We start from the raw sequence: 15,324 nt of genomic DNA on the forward strand, positions 1-15,324 counted from the left end.
CAGGATTTACGGGAAGTGTTCCCGGTCCCGGCTGTTCTAAATGCAGCCTAACATTGAATTGTACATAAAACTAATTAAAGTTATATAGCTCAATGATGACATGTTAGAATATGATCAGTATGTTATTCGAATGTTGATCTAGCTTACTGCTAGTCTCATACAGCCAACAAAATAACACATAGAATAACATTATAACTTTCAACACACTCAAATGCAGTTTAGTGTGATAGTGTAGACCAAGTCAAACAGCGCTGCCTTCCCTCACAAGTTTTATTCGTCTAATAAACTGACCAGTTTGAGTACTAATTCTGCACTTGCGGGTAGTTCGGTAGAATAAAGCGTCGTCATTCCTTTATATCCGTAAGACTCTCGTGTGGCGCTGATATCTGTCTCTCATTAGCAATCACGCCTGCTTCATACCACAGCCATGTTAAAAAACATGAATGTATTCACTCATCCATTAACATTATTTCCCATAAACATTAGATCCATCGGGATGATGACAAATTTCAAGATTCCGCTTATTCACTGCGTCATCAATCTACACCTTTGTTATTGTAAGAGGTTAGTGACCCCTAGCATTGAAAAAAAAACAATAAATAAAAATATATATTATTATAAATGTGTAAAATATTATTTGGCATTTTTACACACTATGATTTATTATTTATTTAAAGCAATTTTTATTTATTTAAAGCAATTTTTATTTATTTGAATCAATTCAATTATTAAAAATCAATTAATTATTTTTATGTTTATCTAATTTATTTATTATTTATTTAAATAAAATTTCGTTCATTTATTATTTTAATCAATCAGTTATATATTTATATATAACTAACAACTAACCCCCCCCCCCCCCCCCCAGCACTCCCTCGCGGAGTGAGGTCCCCAGACCCCAGTTTGTAAAACCCTGATCTATGTGATTCAATCTAGATTTCATTCATGCATTACCAATTTAAGCTTCAAAAACAGGACAGATCTTACAGTATGGTATTATTGTATAGCATTCAGAGTGATAATCCTTATATTTAGCATCTATGCAGCTGAGAAAATACCATGATATTATGCAGTCACAAATGTCTTTCTGTCTTCTGAATCCCAGAAACGTCCATTATTGTTTCAGCACTGTCTCAGAAGTGCAGGTCTGAGGTCTGGGGTCTTGCCACCAGCAGGTGCAGAGCTGCTTTGACCTCACACCCCTCATTACGTTCCCTGGGCCTTGGAGCATCAGACCCCCTTTGTCTTGACTCTTTTCACACACCATATAGCCTACACAATGTACAAGCCCTCCAGATAAAATTGAGGGTTATTATGTATGGAAATAAGGCAAACATGCCTGCTTAACAAGTTAATACAAAGTGCTTTTTGTTAAGCATGCTCACTGGGAGTCTGTGTACTATAGCATTGATGCAGCTGGCTTTAAAAATCAGAATCAATATATTTGAGCAAAATGTAAGGATTTTTTCCTAGTAGTCTACTAAATTCTGGAATATGAGTGGCATCGATTTTATAATAAAAAGATTTCCACGTCCACACTAGGGTTTTACATCACTAGTTATTTTTTTAATTATTAGTAGCCTATACTGTATACAAAATAATCTAACGTGAACACGCGCCCTACTGTTTGTTTGGAAGAGCACGTGACTCTCCTCCGTGGAAAACATGGCTGCGCCCTGTGCCGCTCAATGCTTTTACAGAACAGGTAGGTTTACAGGTTCATTTAGGAAGAGGTAGACTTTCTGTCTAAATTATAGAACATAAACACTCATTCGGACGGTAAGGCAAGCCAATGACTCAAACGAGACAGTTTTCGCTCATGTCTTATTATTTCTAATCGCTTATCGGCAGTGTACGCGGGATACGTTGTATAACGTTACATGAAACCCAAAGCCGAATAAGCGCTGTTTTATAAGCTATAGTTACCATAGTGGGCAATTCAGTTTAGTTGTTGAGCAAGATGAAATCTTGAAGTAAACCTCCAAGTAAATCTGTTATGTCCAGGAAAAGACACACACACACAGTGCTTTGACCGAACGGAACTTTACCCAAGTAAATCTTCAACAATTTGCTTACGGTACTTATTCATGCACTACTTTGCTCCAAGACAAGAGGGAAAGGCTGGACTCATGGCACTATCTTGGAGCTTGTTTGCTGGTTTTCTGCCAAACTGGTCTTTGTGGGTCCAGAAGAAGTAAATAGGGAAATACATTTTTTTCTTTAAAAATTTAAATGAATTATACAAAAGTGAAATGTTATGATCATTTCTAAGTGGTTAAACAGTGTTACAACTCACCCCGTGTTACAACCATCCATGGTCTCTCCTACAACAGTCAGTTTTCTGAAAAGGAATCTGACCTTCACCTTTTTCCGTAATACTTGTAATCAGTAGCAAAATAAATAATAACCAAGTAAATACATTCACCTTATATTTCACCCATTTATTTGACACTTATTTTTTTCGAGAGTATTACCAAATAATGTTTAAGGCATAATAAGAAATACAGTAGAGACACATAAAATGATCCAGTTGATATGACAATAATTATTAATAAGCATAAATTGAAGCAACTGCTTTGCCACTCAAATGGTAAAAACAAACAAAGTAGCCTAGTTTGTCTTTTTTACATCATGAATCATTAAACTTACTTGACATTAATATTAATTATTTAACAAATAAAGAATTATTGATTGCTCACATTTCCACCATGTTTGTAGTTATGAAGTTAACCATAACCAATTTTAGCCGAAAGCGAAAGGCCATTCAGAACAATTACAATAGACCATCCAGACATTTTTTGAGGCACGCTAATTCCAATCTAGCATACTGTTTAGGATAGATTATGTGAATTGGGAATGGTCGCCTCTGGGATTACAGAGCAATTATTTACAGCTAAAGCATCAGAATAAGTCTAAAGTCGACCACACACATACACGCAAAGGGAATTCAGAGCAATCCACATCCTTGGCCACATCCTTTGCTCTCTGCCACCCGAATTGTTGTCACTACACACACCCGTTACCCCACCCTGTGTTAACCCACTACTGCCTTTATTCTAAACCCCCCAGCCACCCATCGCTGCTTCTGAGTTACTCCCTTCATCAGTGGTTTTTTCATCTTTGTAACTCAACCCCTGTATAACTGCACTTATTTTGGGCTTTTGACCACTGTGTCTTCAGAAAAAAAGTATTTCTTTTTTTCTCCTGTAGACAAACCTCTGCAGTCCTTGTTGGTATGAGTTACAACATGGTTGTTGATGTATGGTGGTGACTTATTTTACTCTTTGGACTATTTGTTTACATTGCAGCTGTGTTATTCTTTTGAGAAAGGGAATGGGTTTGGGACATGATTCACAGAGTCTACGCATGGAATATTTGTAGACCTGAATTTCACTTGGCAAAATTCATTAAAAAACTTGGTTGAAATGCCCTTCAATGTCGTCAAACACAGACAACACTTGAGTCACACAAATACAAATATTATGATATAGGCCTACTATTTTAGTGTAAATAAATATTATGAATTACCAAGTTCTTATATAGGCCTATATGTAAGGAATAATTGACGACAGGCCGTTGAATTATTAGAAAAATAATGCACACCCGAGGTGGTAATGCGGTCACGACGCGAAGCGGAGTGGCCGTTACACCTCGGGTGTGCATTATTTTTCTAATAATTCAACGGCCTGAAGTCAATTATTCCGCTTATACTACAGTTACCACACCTCAAAATATTGTTCAGATGATGTATTTCAAGACGTTTGTAAAGTTTTTGTCATTAAAACGCTCTTGTATGTAGGACTAATTCCTTGCGCATCTAAACCCATGCTCCGTTGCTAATTCCAAAACGTCATTTTAGAGTTAGTAACGGAGGTCTGAGCCGCTGATAGCAGACTAAAGGCCACTTAATGCTGGACACACGTAACGACTAGAAACATTCTCTGACTGTGAATGCAGCAGATTTTAAACACCGCTGTGAACACAGACTGAACACGCTGAACACGCGTGCATGCAGTATCAAATTACATTCATAACCGGCCTTACAGTAAGTGTGTCCCTGGCTTTATGCAGTTATTAATGCAGTTATGAGAGAGAAAGAAGCATTCGCGTCAATATTATTATTTATTTATTCAATTCGTTTTAATTAATTCGTTCATTCCTTTTTTTTCTATTAGTGACAGACTAGCCTAATAAATGAAACACAAAGCCCTTTTAACAAGTATAGGCCAATCAATAATTTTTTATTTGTTATATTATCTGCAGCAGGACTATCAATTTATTGAAATATTCTTTTTAATTTTCTATTGATTATATAGCCTATAGGACTATATATACTTTATTTATTCAAATTAAACTGCATATTTCCATTGATTGTGAAGTTAGACATTGGAAATTGCAGATTGAGCGCATGGGGCTGCAGTTTTCTTGTTATGAATTGTATCCTATTTTCCGTTATTACAGTTGACTACGCGAAGTGATATGGAACTGTAATACGGTTAAGACCTGCCGGAACTACTTTAGCCGTGCGGTTCCCTGATTATAATTGCACACCTCAGAACGTTCGTCAACCAATCAGATTCAAGCATTCAACGGCCCTGTAGTATAAATATATATATATACTTCATCAATGTGAATTTTCTATATCTAAATTGGTGCTGTGAATAAAAAATAAAAAAATCTAATTAATTGGACTGTTTTCACAAGTAATCGTGATTAATCACACTTAACATTAAAAGTGGTAACCATAAATATATTTCCAAATAAAAAAAAAACTAATGTAAAAACTATGGAACTATTTCCACCACAGAATAATAATAAAAAAGGTAATTGCGACTTCTATTAATTGTTCTATCTCACAATTCTGACTTTTTTCTCGCAATTGTGAGTTTACATCTCGCAATTCAGACTTTTTTTCTTACTTACGTGATATAAACTGGCAATTGTGAGCTATAAAGTCAGAACAAATGGTGAATTGCGTGAATAATTAGGTGATATAAAGAACAGAAACTAAAGAGTATATAAAGATTTAAGTGATATAAAGAAGAATTGCGTAATATAAACTCTTATAAACTGATAAAGATAAGCTGATATAGACTTTTCTTTCACAGAACATTACAGAAGTTAACTTTTTAAACTTAAACAGCCTTTATATTATATTATATATATATATATATATATATATATATTAGTATATTAGTATATACTGTATGACTATAGGACAAATAACAGTTAGGAAAAGATACCTATTTAAATGAACATATACGTATACACACAAACACACGTTAATTTAAATTGGTGTATTTTCCTAACTGTTATTGTCCTATAGTCATAATAATGGCAGTGTAATGGTCACATCTGGTGTACCTTATGTGGTGAAATAAGATGGTTAAAGGTGCAGTGTATTATTTCTGAGGATCTATTGACAGAAATGCAATATAAGATCCATAACTATGTTTTCAGTGGTGTATAAAGACCTTACTTAATGAACCGTTATGTTTTTATTACCTTAGAATGAGTCATTTATATCTACATAAGCGCGGGCACCCCCTTAAATGAAGGTCGACATATTGTGACGTCATGTTTCTACCGTAGACGACAGCGAACAAACAGCGCTACAGAGTTTGCTATGTGGGGAGAAATGTGCTGCTGGTTACGTCGGCCACCGTAGCTTCTCCTTTGAGTTTGAAAAGGGAGGGATAGGCCGTAAGTGACTTTCTATTTGCAATTCGCAAATCTCACCACTAAATGCCGCTAAAAATCACACACTGCACCTTTAAGAATGCCAACCGTTTTAAACTTAGTTTTTTTTTTCATCTTTATTCCACATCCTATGAAGAGATTATCGATATACGCTTGTTCCATACAGTATATCGTTTGAAGTGCACTTTGGATTGAACATTTACACTCACTATAATTTGGAATGACACTTGATAGCCGAAAGAGAGAAGTATACTTTGCAGTGCACTATCACATCATTTGTTCATCTTTTTGGCTGTGAATAGGTGGTTCAAGGCTGCTACAGAGAGTAGCACAGCTGCCCATCTGCCACAGGAGCTCATCTGTTGCCAACCAATGCCCACCTCGCCGATGCTTCTTCTGGAGGAAATCAAAAAGTTCCAGTGTGGTCCGGCCTGCCATAGTGCGCCCCTCTTATGCTGTACCCAAGGTAATCAATGCATCATCAAATGACACCGAGGGACACTACACCGTTTTCAACTATGCCATTTCAACAGCGTTTTGGGGGCCTGAAAACAAACTTTTGAAAACTGGTTTCAAAGTGAACGTTTTTGAAAACAATTCTGTTATTGTCTCGGTGTAAACTACAAAAACGCAAATTTGTGAAAAGGGTGACATCATGCGCATGGTATTACATGTTCAGTCTATAGGCACATAGTTTTTCTTTACAAACTGACCTCGCCAACTACTGCGGATCCCTGTGAACGTGGATCATTTTGACAATGTTGTTTAATGTTGATTATAGTCACCATGAAATCAAAATTGACAAATTTATTATAAATTATTTATCTGTTAACATTACCATTTATTTATTTATTTATTTATTCATGTGTCATCTTTAATCAAAATAACTTGCAACAACAGCTCTTCTCTTGTCTGGTGAAGTGTTTACTGGCATGAGGGTGGAACATCCTGTCACTCTATGAGATCACAGCTATAGAAAACCACAATGATCCAAACTATTCCTTATGGACAAAATCGAGTCCCGCCCTAATATTTTCTTGTTCGAGAAGCTTGTTCGAGAAGCTTCGAGAAGTTTTACTCAGATATACATCTGAATAGCGAAGAAAGGACTATCGCAACTTTCGTTGTGATGCCAACTTTAAAGACTTGCTCTTTTCTCAGCACATTCAGAGGCCGGACTACGTGTCATCCAGCAAAGTGCCGGAGTGGCCAGATTACATAGAGATTAAAGATGAGGAGCAGATCCTGGGATTAAGGAGAGCATGTCAACTAGCCAGACACGTACTGCTGCTGGCAGGAAAGAGTTTGAAGGTATACTCTACACTTATCTGAAATTTGAGACTGTAAAATTGAATAAGCTTGATGTGACTTGTCCTTGAATTGTTATTTGCAGACACCTCACAATATTGTTTGTTTGCCAGGTTGGTATGACGACAGATGAAATAGACTTTATAGTCCATCAGGAAGCGGTTCGTCACAATGCCTACCCCTCTCCTTTACATTATGGGGGGTTTCCGAAGTCAGTCTGTACCTCTGTTAACAATGTAGTATGCCATGGCATTCCAGACAGGTAACTCAGTGCTATTAAATGTGAGTGCTTTGTTGTGACTGAAAGTCTATAAATGTATCTGTTAGTATATGGGTCAATAGCATAGAACAGGGGTACTCAATCCTGCTCCTGGAAGGCCAATGTCCTGAAGTGTTTAGGTACAACCTGCTCCAACACCTGCCTAAACGTTTCTAGCAGAGATACGCAGCTCTACTATTGGAGAAAGTGCAATGGTCAACTTGGATCACTTGTGGCTTGATACCATTATAATGAAAGGATTGTAATGTCCGCAACACTGCTACTTACTCCCATATTTAATAAAAAGGCGGTGACCGTCCATTATAGCCTTGTGACAGTCAATCACTGTTTGCGAATACCATAGAAATAAATGAGAAGTGTCGAAACTGAATCATACCTATTGCAAAATTGTTTGTGAAAAAACAGCATTTTTTTTGTTGTAAACTCCAAATATATAGCTCACTAAAAAATAAAATGAATGGCCAACATGTTTCTGGCGAGGTAGTCAATTCATGTAGTGATGATCTGTTTTCTCACATTCAGCATACTGAAGCCTCACTTCTACTGATATCCATTTGGGTTTCTCGCACTCAAAAGTACCTTGAGTACCTGGTTTAGGTGTGTTTAATTTAAGTTTGGAGCTAAACTTTTCAGGACATTGGCTCTCTCGGTGTAGGATTGGGCATCCCTCACATCAAATATCACGATAAAGGAAAAATCTTTTACAAATAGTTTAATGCACATGTGCCAACTGTAGACTTAGATGTTGTATTCATTTTGGTTTCAAACTGTTATACCAATTTCAATAAAAGGTTGAATTTATGTGAATTTATTTACCCAAGTAGTGTAACATCCAGTAAAAAGTAATATTTTACTTTTTATTAAAGAAACCTTTTGGGGAGTCATGTGACAAAATAAGACAATCGGATTTAACTTTACCTTGTCGTAAAAAGTTATTGACCTGGATACAAAAGCTGTGTCCCATGCATCATGTACAGAAATGGACCACGGCAAACATATTCAGGCAGGTTGTGAACCCTGTTTTGTTTTCAGACTGTTGAATATCAATTTCAAAAAAGTCCAGGCCTTTGAAGTCTGAGTCTAAATGATGGAGCCTGCAGTTAAAGTCTTGAATTGTTTTCTGCATGTTGGTTACACCAATTTTTTTTGGTCGCACCACATAACTTTGATTTTGTGAATGTTATTCAAATATTACAAAGCACTGAATCTAGGAAAAAATAATAAAAGACTGCTAACATACTTAATACTTAAAGGGGTGGTAAAATGCCCTTTTCACAAGATGTAAAATAAATATTTGATGTCCCCAGAGTGTGTGTGTGTGTGAAGTTTTAGCTCAAAATACCCCACAGATATTTTTATATAGCATGTTAAAGTGGTCACTTTTTGAGGGTTTGTAAAAACGCACAGTTTTGTGCCTGGCCCTTTAAATGCAAATGAGCTGCTGCAGAGGGCGGGGTTTAAAGATCTCATTTGTGTTAGCAGCTGTGATTACCTCACGCAGACACACTAAAATGACAGAAACTGTTCTGCCTTTAATATTAAAACGGAGTCAGACAAAGATGGAGAGATTCAAGAAGAAGTGACAACATGTAGAATGCAACAGGACGTCTCTGAATGGTTAACGTTAGTTGATGAATGTATGTTGCTGATGTGGAGTTAACTGTCTTCAATTAGCATTTTCTGTCATGATACTCTATAAATCGCTCATATAGGAACTGTTATGAGATGCACACAGAGTGACTTTCTATTGCATGTGAAAAAATTGATGCTAAAGTTTGAGCTGACTCACAAATGTACTCTTATACAACAACTTTTCCTCTTCTCAACATGGACTGCGTGTTCCTGGGGGCGGGGTTTATGTACATTTTAGGGTCCGGGAGGAATGTCGTGTAGTCCCTACCGGCCGTTTGTTGTAGTCCTTTTCTTTAAAAGCAAATATCTTCCTTTGCTTTGAACTTTGAGCGTTGTAACTTTGCAGATGTTGTTAATGCTCAAACAGCAACATTTCACACTAACTTAAGTTAGAAAAGTGAAATCATACTCAACCACCCCTTTAAGGTTATGTTTTCAAGATTTCTTTTACTGAAGATTTTTTTGTTCGTAATGTCGTAATGTTCGTAATGTTTGTTCGTATCACCCCGACATTTTGTACATTATTCCCTAAAAAATCTCAATTTAAAAATTAAAAACATACTTGTGTATGAATTGCATCTTTAATGTATTTTTTAACATCTTAAAAACATACAACAGTCCATGTCTTTGACCCATATACAGTCAAATTTGTGTTTTATTTTCTAGTCGGCCATTGCAGGATGGAGATATCATCAATATAGATGTCACTGTGAGTCCTCTCTAATTGTTAGTTAATTGTTGTTAGATGAAGTTCTATTTCACGCATCTTAGTATCTGTGGATTTGCATTCTGTAGGTTTATTTGGAAGGTTACCACGGTGACACCTCAGAGACATTTCTGATTGGCTCAGTCGATGAACAGGGGAGGAAGTTAGTGGATGTGGCTCGTCAGTGCAGAGATCAGGCCATCGCCGCCTGCGGACCAGGACAACCTCTGTGCGTCATTGGTAACACTATAAGGTTCGTTCCCACACTCATCCCAGTTTGCATCGCCGGTTAAATTCTTAACAGCATCCAGCACCTTCAAGAATGATGTCTGTGGGAAATGTTCTTTTATTCATTACATTCACCCACTTGCTTTTTTTTTTTCTTGTTAAAAATAGCACATCTAACCCCTAAACCTCTCTGTTATCCCTCTTGTGCACAAAAGTAGAAAAAAGACAGCAATTTTGCCTTGTTAGGCTATGAAGCCCTTATTTGATAGTGTAGTGTCTGAAGAAGGACTACACAGAGTTAATGTATTTCTCAGTGAGCTCCGAGCAAGCAATTACCCAGAGTGCATTGGGGTTTTTCCTGCAAAGGGGTGTAAATTACAGGTTAGTTTGTCTTGTTGGATGTGTGCTTGTGTCCGTGTGTGTGTGAGAGAGAGAGCGAAGTAAATTACAGGCTTGCTCCTGCTGTCTTTGAGAAGCGTAGACTCTGCCAGGGTGGATTCAGCTCCCCACAGAGACACGAAAAGATCCGCAGGAGCCTTTTCACAGAGAGAGGACATTCTCAATCACTCACATACAGTACAGACACATCTTTAACAACATCTTATTGACTTTACACTTCTAATACAAAGACGTAAATCTGCAAAATATCAATTGTAGAGATGCTGAAATTGGTTCAAGGTCAAAACGTGTACCTGATAAAAGTACTGTAAATATTTTATTATTTCTACTTTAATTTCATGACAGAAATGTGTGTTGTTACATGTATCTTGAAATTAATACATTTAGGTGAAAAAATTTGAGGATTTTAGATATTCAATAGATATTCCTTCTGTGCTTAAGGAAGCAATGCTTTGTTGTTTCTCTCTCTCTCTCTCTCTCTCTCTCTCTCTCTCTCTCTCTCTCTCTCTCTCTCTGCGTAGGATTCTGAGCTTCTACAGGGACATACACTGTTATTATATACACACAGAGGGAACAATTACCTCTCCTCAGGAAAAAGCACTTAGACCTCTCTTTCACTCCTTCTCTCCCTTTTATTTTTTTTCATGCTGGCACCCTGGCATCCTCTCTCAAACTGTCTCTTTGCATTTCTTTGTCTCTGTGTTTTATTCTTTCGTCTTTTTCTTTTTGTGTTATACACCTACTTTGTCCTCTACCTTTCCCCTCCCCGAATATAAAAAAAAAAAAACTATGCTAGAATGTTTCTAGTGTGCGTTTCAGACACTGTAAAAAGCTGTCGGAAATGTTATTTACATGTAGGCAACATGGTTAAATTTGACATGTAGAAGCCAACGCCCTAATTGGGTGTAGACTCATTGGTAAACCAGAATTTTTTTTACCCCATGAGTAAATTTACTTTTACACTTGAAGGGTTAGAAAAAAATGGAAAGGACATTTCTTCAATTACTCACCCTCATGTCAATCCAAACCCGTAAGACTTTCGTTCATCTTCAGAACACAAATGAAGATATTTTTGATGAAATCTGAGAGCTTTCAGTCCCTCCATTGACAGCTACACAACAGACACTTTGACACTTCAAAAAGTTCATAAAGAGATCGTAAAGCTAATCCATATGAATTTAGAAGAAGGGTTTAGTCTATATTTTCTGAAGAAACTCTATAGCTTTATATGATGAACAGATTGAATTTAGGCTTAAATTCACATATAAACATTGATCAGTAAACATAAACCGAAGTTCAATCGAAACCTGATGTTCTTGCACATCAAGCGAACATACTTGAGCTTCAGTTTATCATAATTGATGTGTGAATTGATGAATGTGTATAAAAGCCTAATTCAGCCTGTTCATCATATAAAGTGATCGTGTTTCTTAAGAAAATTTGGAATTAACCGCTCAATTAGGATTAGTTTTATAATCTCTTTATGAACTTTTTGAAGCGTCAAAGAAGTGGTAGTCTGAAGGTGAGCAAATGATGACAGAATTTTCATTTTTGGAAGAACTACCCTGTTAATTGTTTAGTAGAAACTTTTATCCAAAAGAGAAAAATAAACAAGCAATGTATCATACAGAAACCAAGATAAACTTAGCTAAACATAAATCATAGCATTCCCTTATCTTTGTTTTTGAATTACAGCAATATAGCTAATTCAAACGGATTCCGCGTGTGTCCATACTTTATCGGTCATGGGATCGGAACGTATTTCCATGGTCATCCAGAGATATGGCATCATGGTAAGAGTTCAAATTATTTAACGTATTATTCATTCACTGTACTTAATTAGAATCTTCATTAGCCTTGATTGGCTGGCTTAAAGGGATAGTTTACGCAAAAATGTGTTGTCATTATTTACTCACCCTCATATGATTCCAAACCTGTATGACTGGATATTTTGAAAAATGCCTTAGTTTTTTTCTTTTCTTGTTTTTCTCGTTCTTATAATGGAAGTCAGTAAGGTCCAATGTTGTTTGGAAACTAATGTTGTTCAAAAAAGTATAATATTTTATGTTCATGCAGGTTTAGATTAATATGATGGGAGTAAATGATGACAGAATGTTCTGTTTTAATCTAAGTTTTACTTATTTAGCTATTTTTTTAATTGTATTATTGTAACTTTATGGATGAAGTGGATTCACGTGATCAGCAAAGGTGTTTTACCCTTATTATCACCAGGGTTCATACTACTTTTCTCTTTTACAGCCAATGACAATGATCTACAGATGGAAGAGGGCATGTCCTTCACCATAGGTCTGTGTGCACTGATCATTGTTTTAGACCACAGAGAGACTGAATATTATTGAGCACATCAATGGAGGCATGAATTTGTAGGATTTTAGGAAGTTTAACCATCATATCCCATTTTTCCAGAACCCATTCTTATGGAGGGATCCTCAGAATTCAGGATCCTGAGTGACAAGTGGACTGCTGTATCTGTGGATGACAAAAGGTGTGGTAATAAAAAATTCACCCACAGTTCATTCACCACCTTTTTAATGAGAGCCCAATGCAGCCATTTACATGTGGCCTATTAATCATTCATTACTTCATGCGAGAATAAGTGGCCAATTTCTATTGAGAATCTTCAAGAACTTTGTTTCTATTGGCTGTTGACATTTAGCTCAGAAAGACTAAGTACCCTCAGAATTTGAAGCACACAGAGAGCTGAGTGCTCTGCTATAAACTTTCCTTTAACAGCATATATTTCACTGGAGAGCACTCCAATGTTAATTGCAAATGAGCTGATTGCCCTGTTGGCAGGTGAGAGCAGAGTGTTACTACTTGGTCAGTGGTTGATTAGAGCTCTTATTTTTAAGTAATTTAATATGTATGACGTAATATGCATTATAAGAAAATGGATACCGGTACTAGCATTCCTTCCTTTTAATTCTACTTCTAAAGCGGTGGTTATTAACTTGTTTGACTCCAAGGCCACCTAATTCCAGTTGTTTGCGATTTTCTGGATTAAAAAAAAATATATATACTCACAATTTCTCTCTGACTGAATGTTTTAGAGATTGGCATAGCTAGAAAAATATATATTCATAAAATGTATAAACATTTTCAAGTAGTTTATTATTATTATTTTTTTATGACAGGTTACATTTATAATTTTTCAAAGGAAAAACAACAACACCAAAATCTCATGGCAATTCGTAACTATTTCACATTTTGGCAAATTGGTGGCTATTTAGTATGAATTTGTACAATCTCATTTTCCTACGTTCTGCTTACGCCCCAGTGACGGGTATATTAGAGGCTGGGTTAGAGGTGAACTATGCTTACATGTTTCTATTTATCGTAAGTTTTTGTAAGATTCACACAAAATCGCCACCTTGTAACATAGTTAGTTTTTCCTGTGAGAACAGTTTGGGGGGAAAAAAGTTGTTGAGGGGGTAAATTTAAATATCTTTATTTTTAAGTTGTTTTATCTTGATATTTAGTAATGCTTGTTTTGTCTTTATTTTAAATAATTTTAAGGCCCCCCTTTATGCCTTATTAGAAGTTTGCTGAGGCCCCCTAGTGGGACCCGGTCCACTGATTGAAAACCTGCTCTAAGTTGGAAGACTGAATCTCTCAACATGTTCACCTATGTGTGTGTTCTCTTGTCTTGTGTGTTAATACTCAGATCGGCACAATTTGAACACACGGTTGTCATCACCTGCGATGGTGTAGAGATTCTGACTAAACTACCAGATGAAGATTGACTGGACAAGAATTATGGAACATATTGAAGAGTGACGTGTGATCTGAAAGTTTTTAGAATAACAAGCTGATATTTAAATAAATGTGTTTCTTAACATGTAGACAATGTTTTATCTTATTTTATTAGCTTGACCAAATGTCTAGTTGAAACAGCTGTGCAGCTCCATTAATGGGTTTTTACATCTTGAATTAATGGGTTTAATTACTTAATGCATGTAGGTTATTGTGTAATGAGTTTCAAAATCTCTTCACTGTTCCAAACTCTTTGGTTTCTGATGTCATCTCTGACAGAACTCATTGAAAGCACAGGGAATGAAATGTCATTATGTCTTATTATTATGGAGGGGTTTCTCCGTACATCATAATATTACTCCGCAGTAATGTAGTTAGCGCTGTGGATCTCTCGAGAGGTGATTATATTTATGGGCCATGGGTTACCGTATGAGTCATGTGTAGCTTATCAAGAATACCCTATAATCATATCTGCTTCACGACATCATTCGGAGACTGCTTATGCTGTCTGACATTTGACAGAGTTTGAATTTTGCTGCCTGAAGATGTGCGCATGCATCCTTAGTGAGAATAGCTGTGTCCAGTATTACAATGAACTTTTTGAAGTTCATTTTGATGGATGGTAATAAATAAATCATATTTTACAAGTAGCCTAGTCTAAGCTATTAAAATCGCTTCAAAAACACGTTGGATGAAATAAGTCAAATGACCAGAAAGGTCGTTCACATGAGCACGAATCTCGAGCCGACTTCTATTCTGCAACAGTGTACAATTAAAGTTAATTACATTTTGACCCTTACTAGTTAATCCGTAGGTTCGTTTGCTGTGCCATCTGGGAATAGGAAGATTCCTGCTTTTGCTTGAAACAGTCCGTATAGGTCTATCTAGGCTAAAGAAACGCGCATTCACACTTAAATCACCGATTATTTGTAAGATATTATTAGGATAGCCTACAGTAGATAACAGATTTAAACGGGCATGAATGATTAGCCTTCGTTTATGTCTTTATTTTTAATAATTAGACTATAACGGCAGCGCGGATGGAATTTCATAATAGCCTTTGATCATATGAAAACACATTAGCGTAAAATAACCTACTTTACAAAAAAAAACCTAGAAAGTCAGATTATGAAGATGATGTAGCCAACATTATTAGCTATTATTATTTATCATCATAATAATCTGTAGGCTATCTGTTGAAGGTCTAGCCTTGTGATTTGATCACACTCTCTGACCGCACATGGTGCCTGCAGCCTTTCTAATCTGTGCTCATTAAATCGAATCATAATTGCAGCCA

At 36.3% G+C, this 15,324-nt stretch overlaps 1 protein-coding gene across 1 annotated transcript; it reads left to right on the forward strand.

Annotated features, from left to right (window-relative positions):
• The first annotated feature begins 1,383 nt into the window (after window positions 1–1,383).
• metap1d (methionyl aminopeptidase type 1D (mitochondrial)) lies at window positions 1,384–14,134 on the forward strand. The gene is made up of 10 exons (XM_079614789.1): window positions 1,384–1,705; window positions 6,003–6,166; window positions 6,862–7,011; window positions 7,122–7,270; window positions 9,587–9,629; window positions 9,716–9,879; window positions 11,949–12,046; window positions 12,513–12,560; window positions 12,681–12,759; window positions 13,939–14,134. Exons 1-10 carry the CDS (start codon window positions 1,666–1,668, stop codon window positions 14,015–14,017), a joined length of 1,014 nt encoding a protein of 337 aa, XP_079470915.1. The 5' UTR covers window positions 1,384–1,665; the 3' UTR covers window positions 14,018–14,134.
• The last annotated feature ends 1,190 nt before the right edge of the window (window positions 14,135–15,324 follow it).

Source organism: Phoxinus phoxinus (genome assembly GCF_949152265.1).
Source record: "Phoxinus phoxinus genome assembly, chromosome: 6".
In the NCBI taxonomy this organism is placed as follows: domain Eukaryota; kingdom Metazoa; phylum Chordata; class Actinopteri; order Cypriniformes; family Leuciscidae; genus Phoxinus; species Phoxinus phoxinus.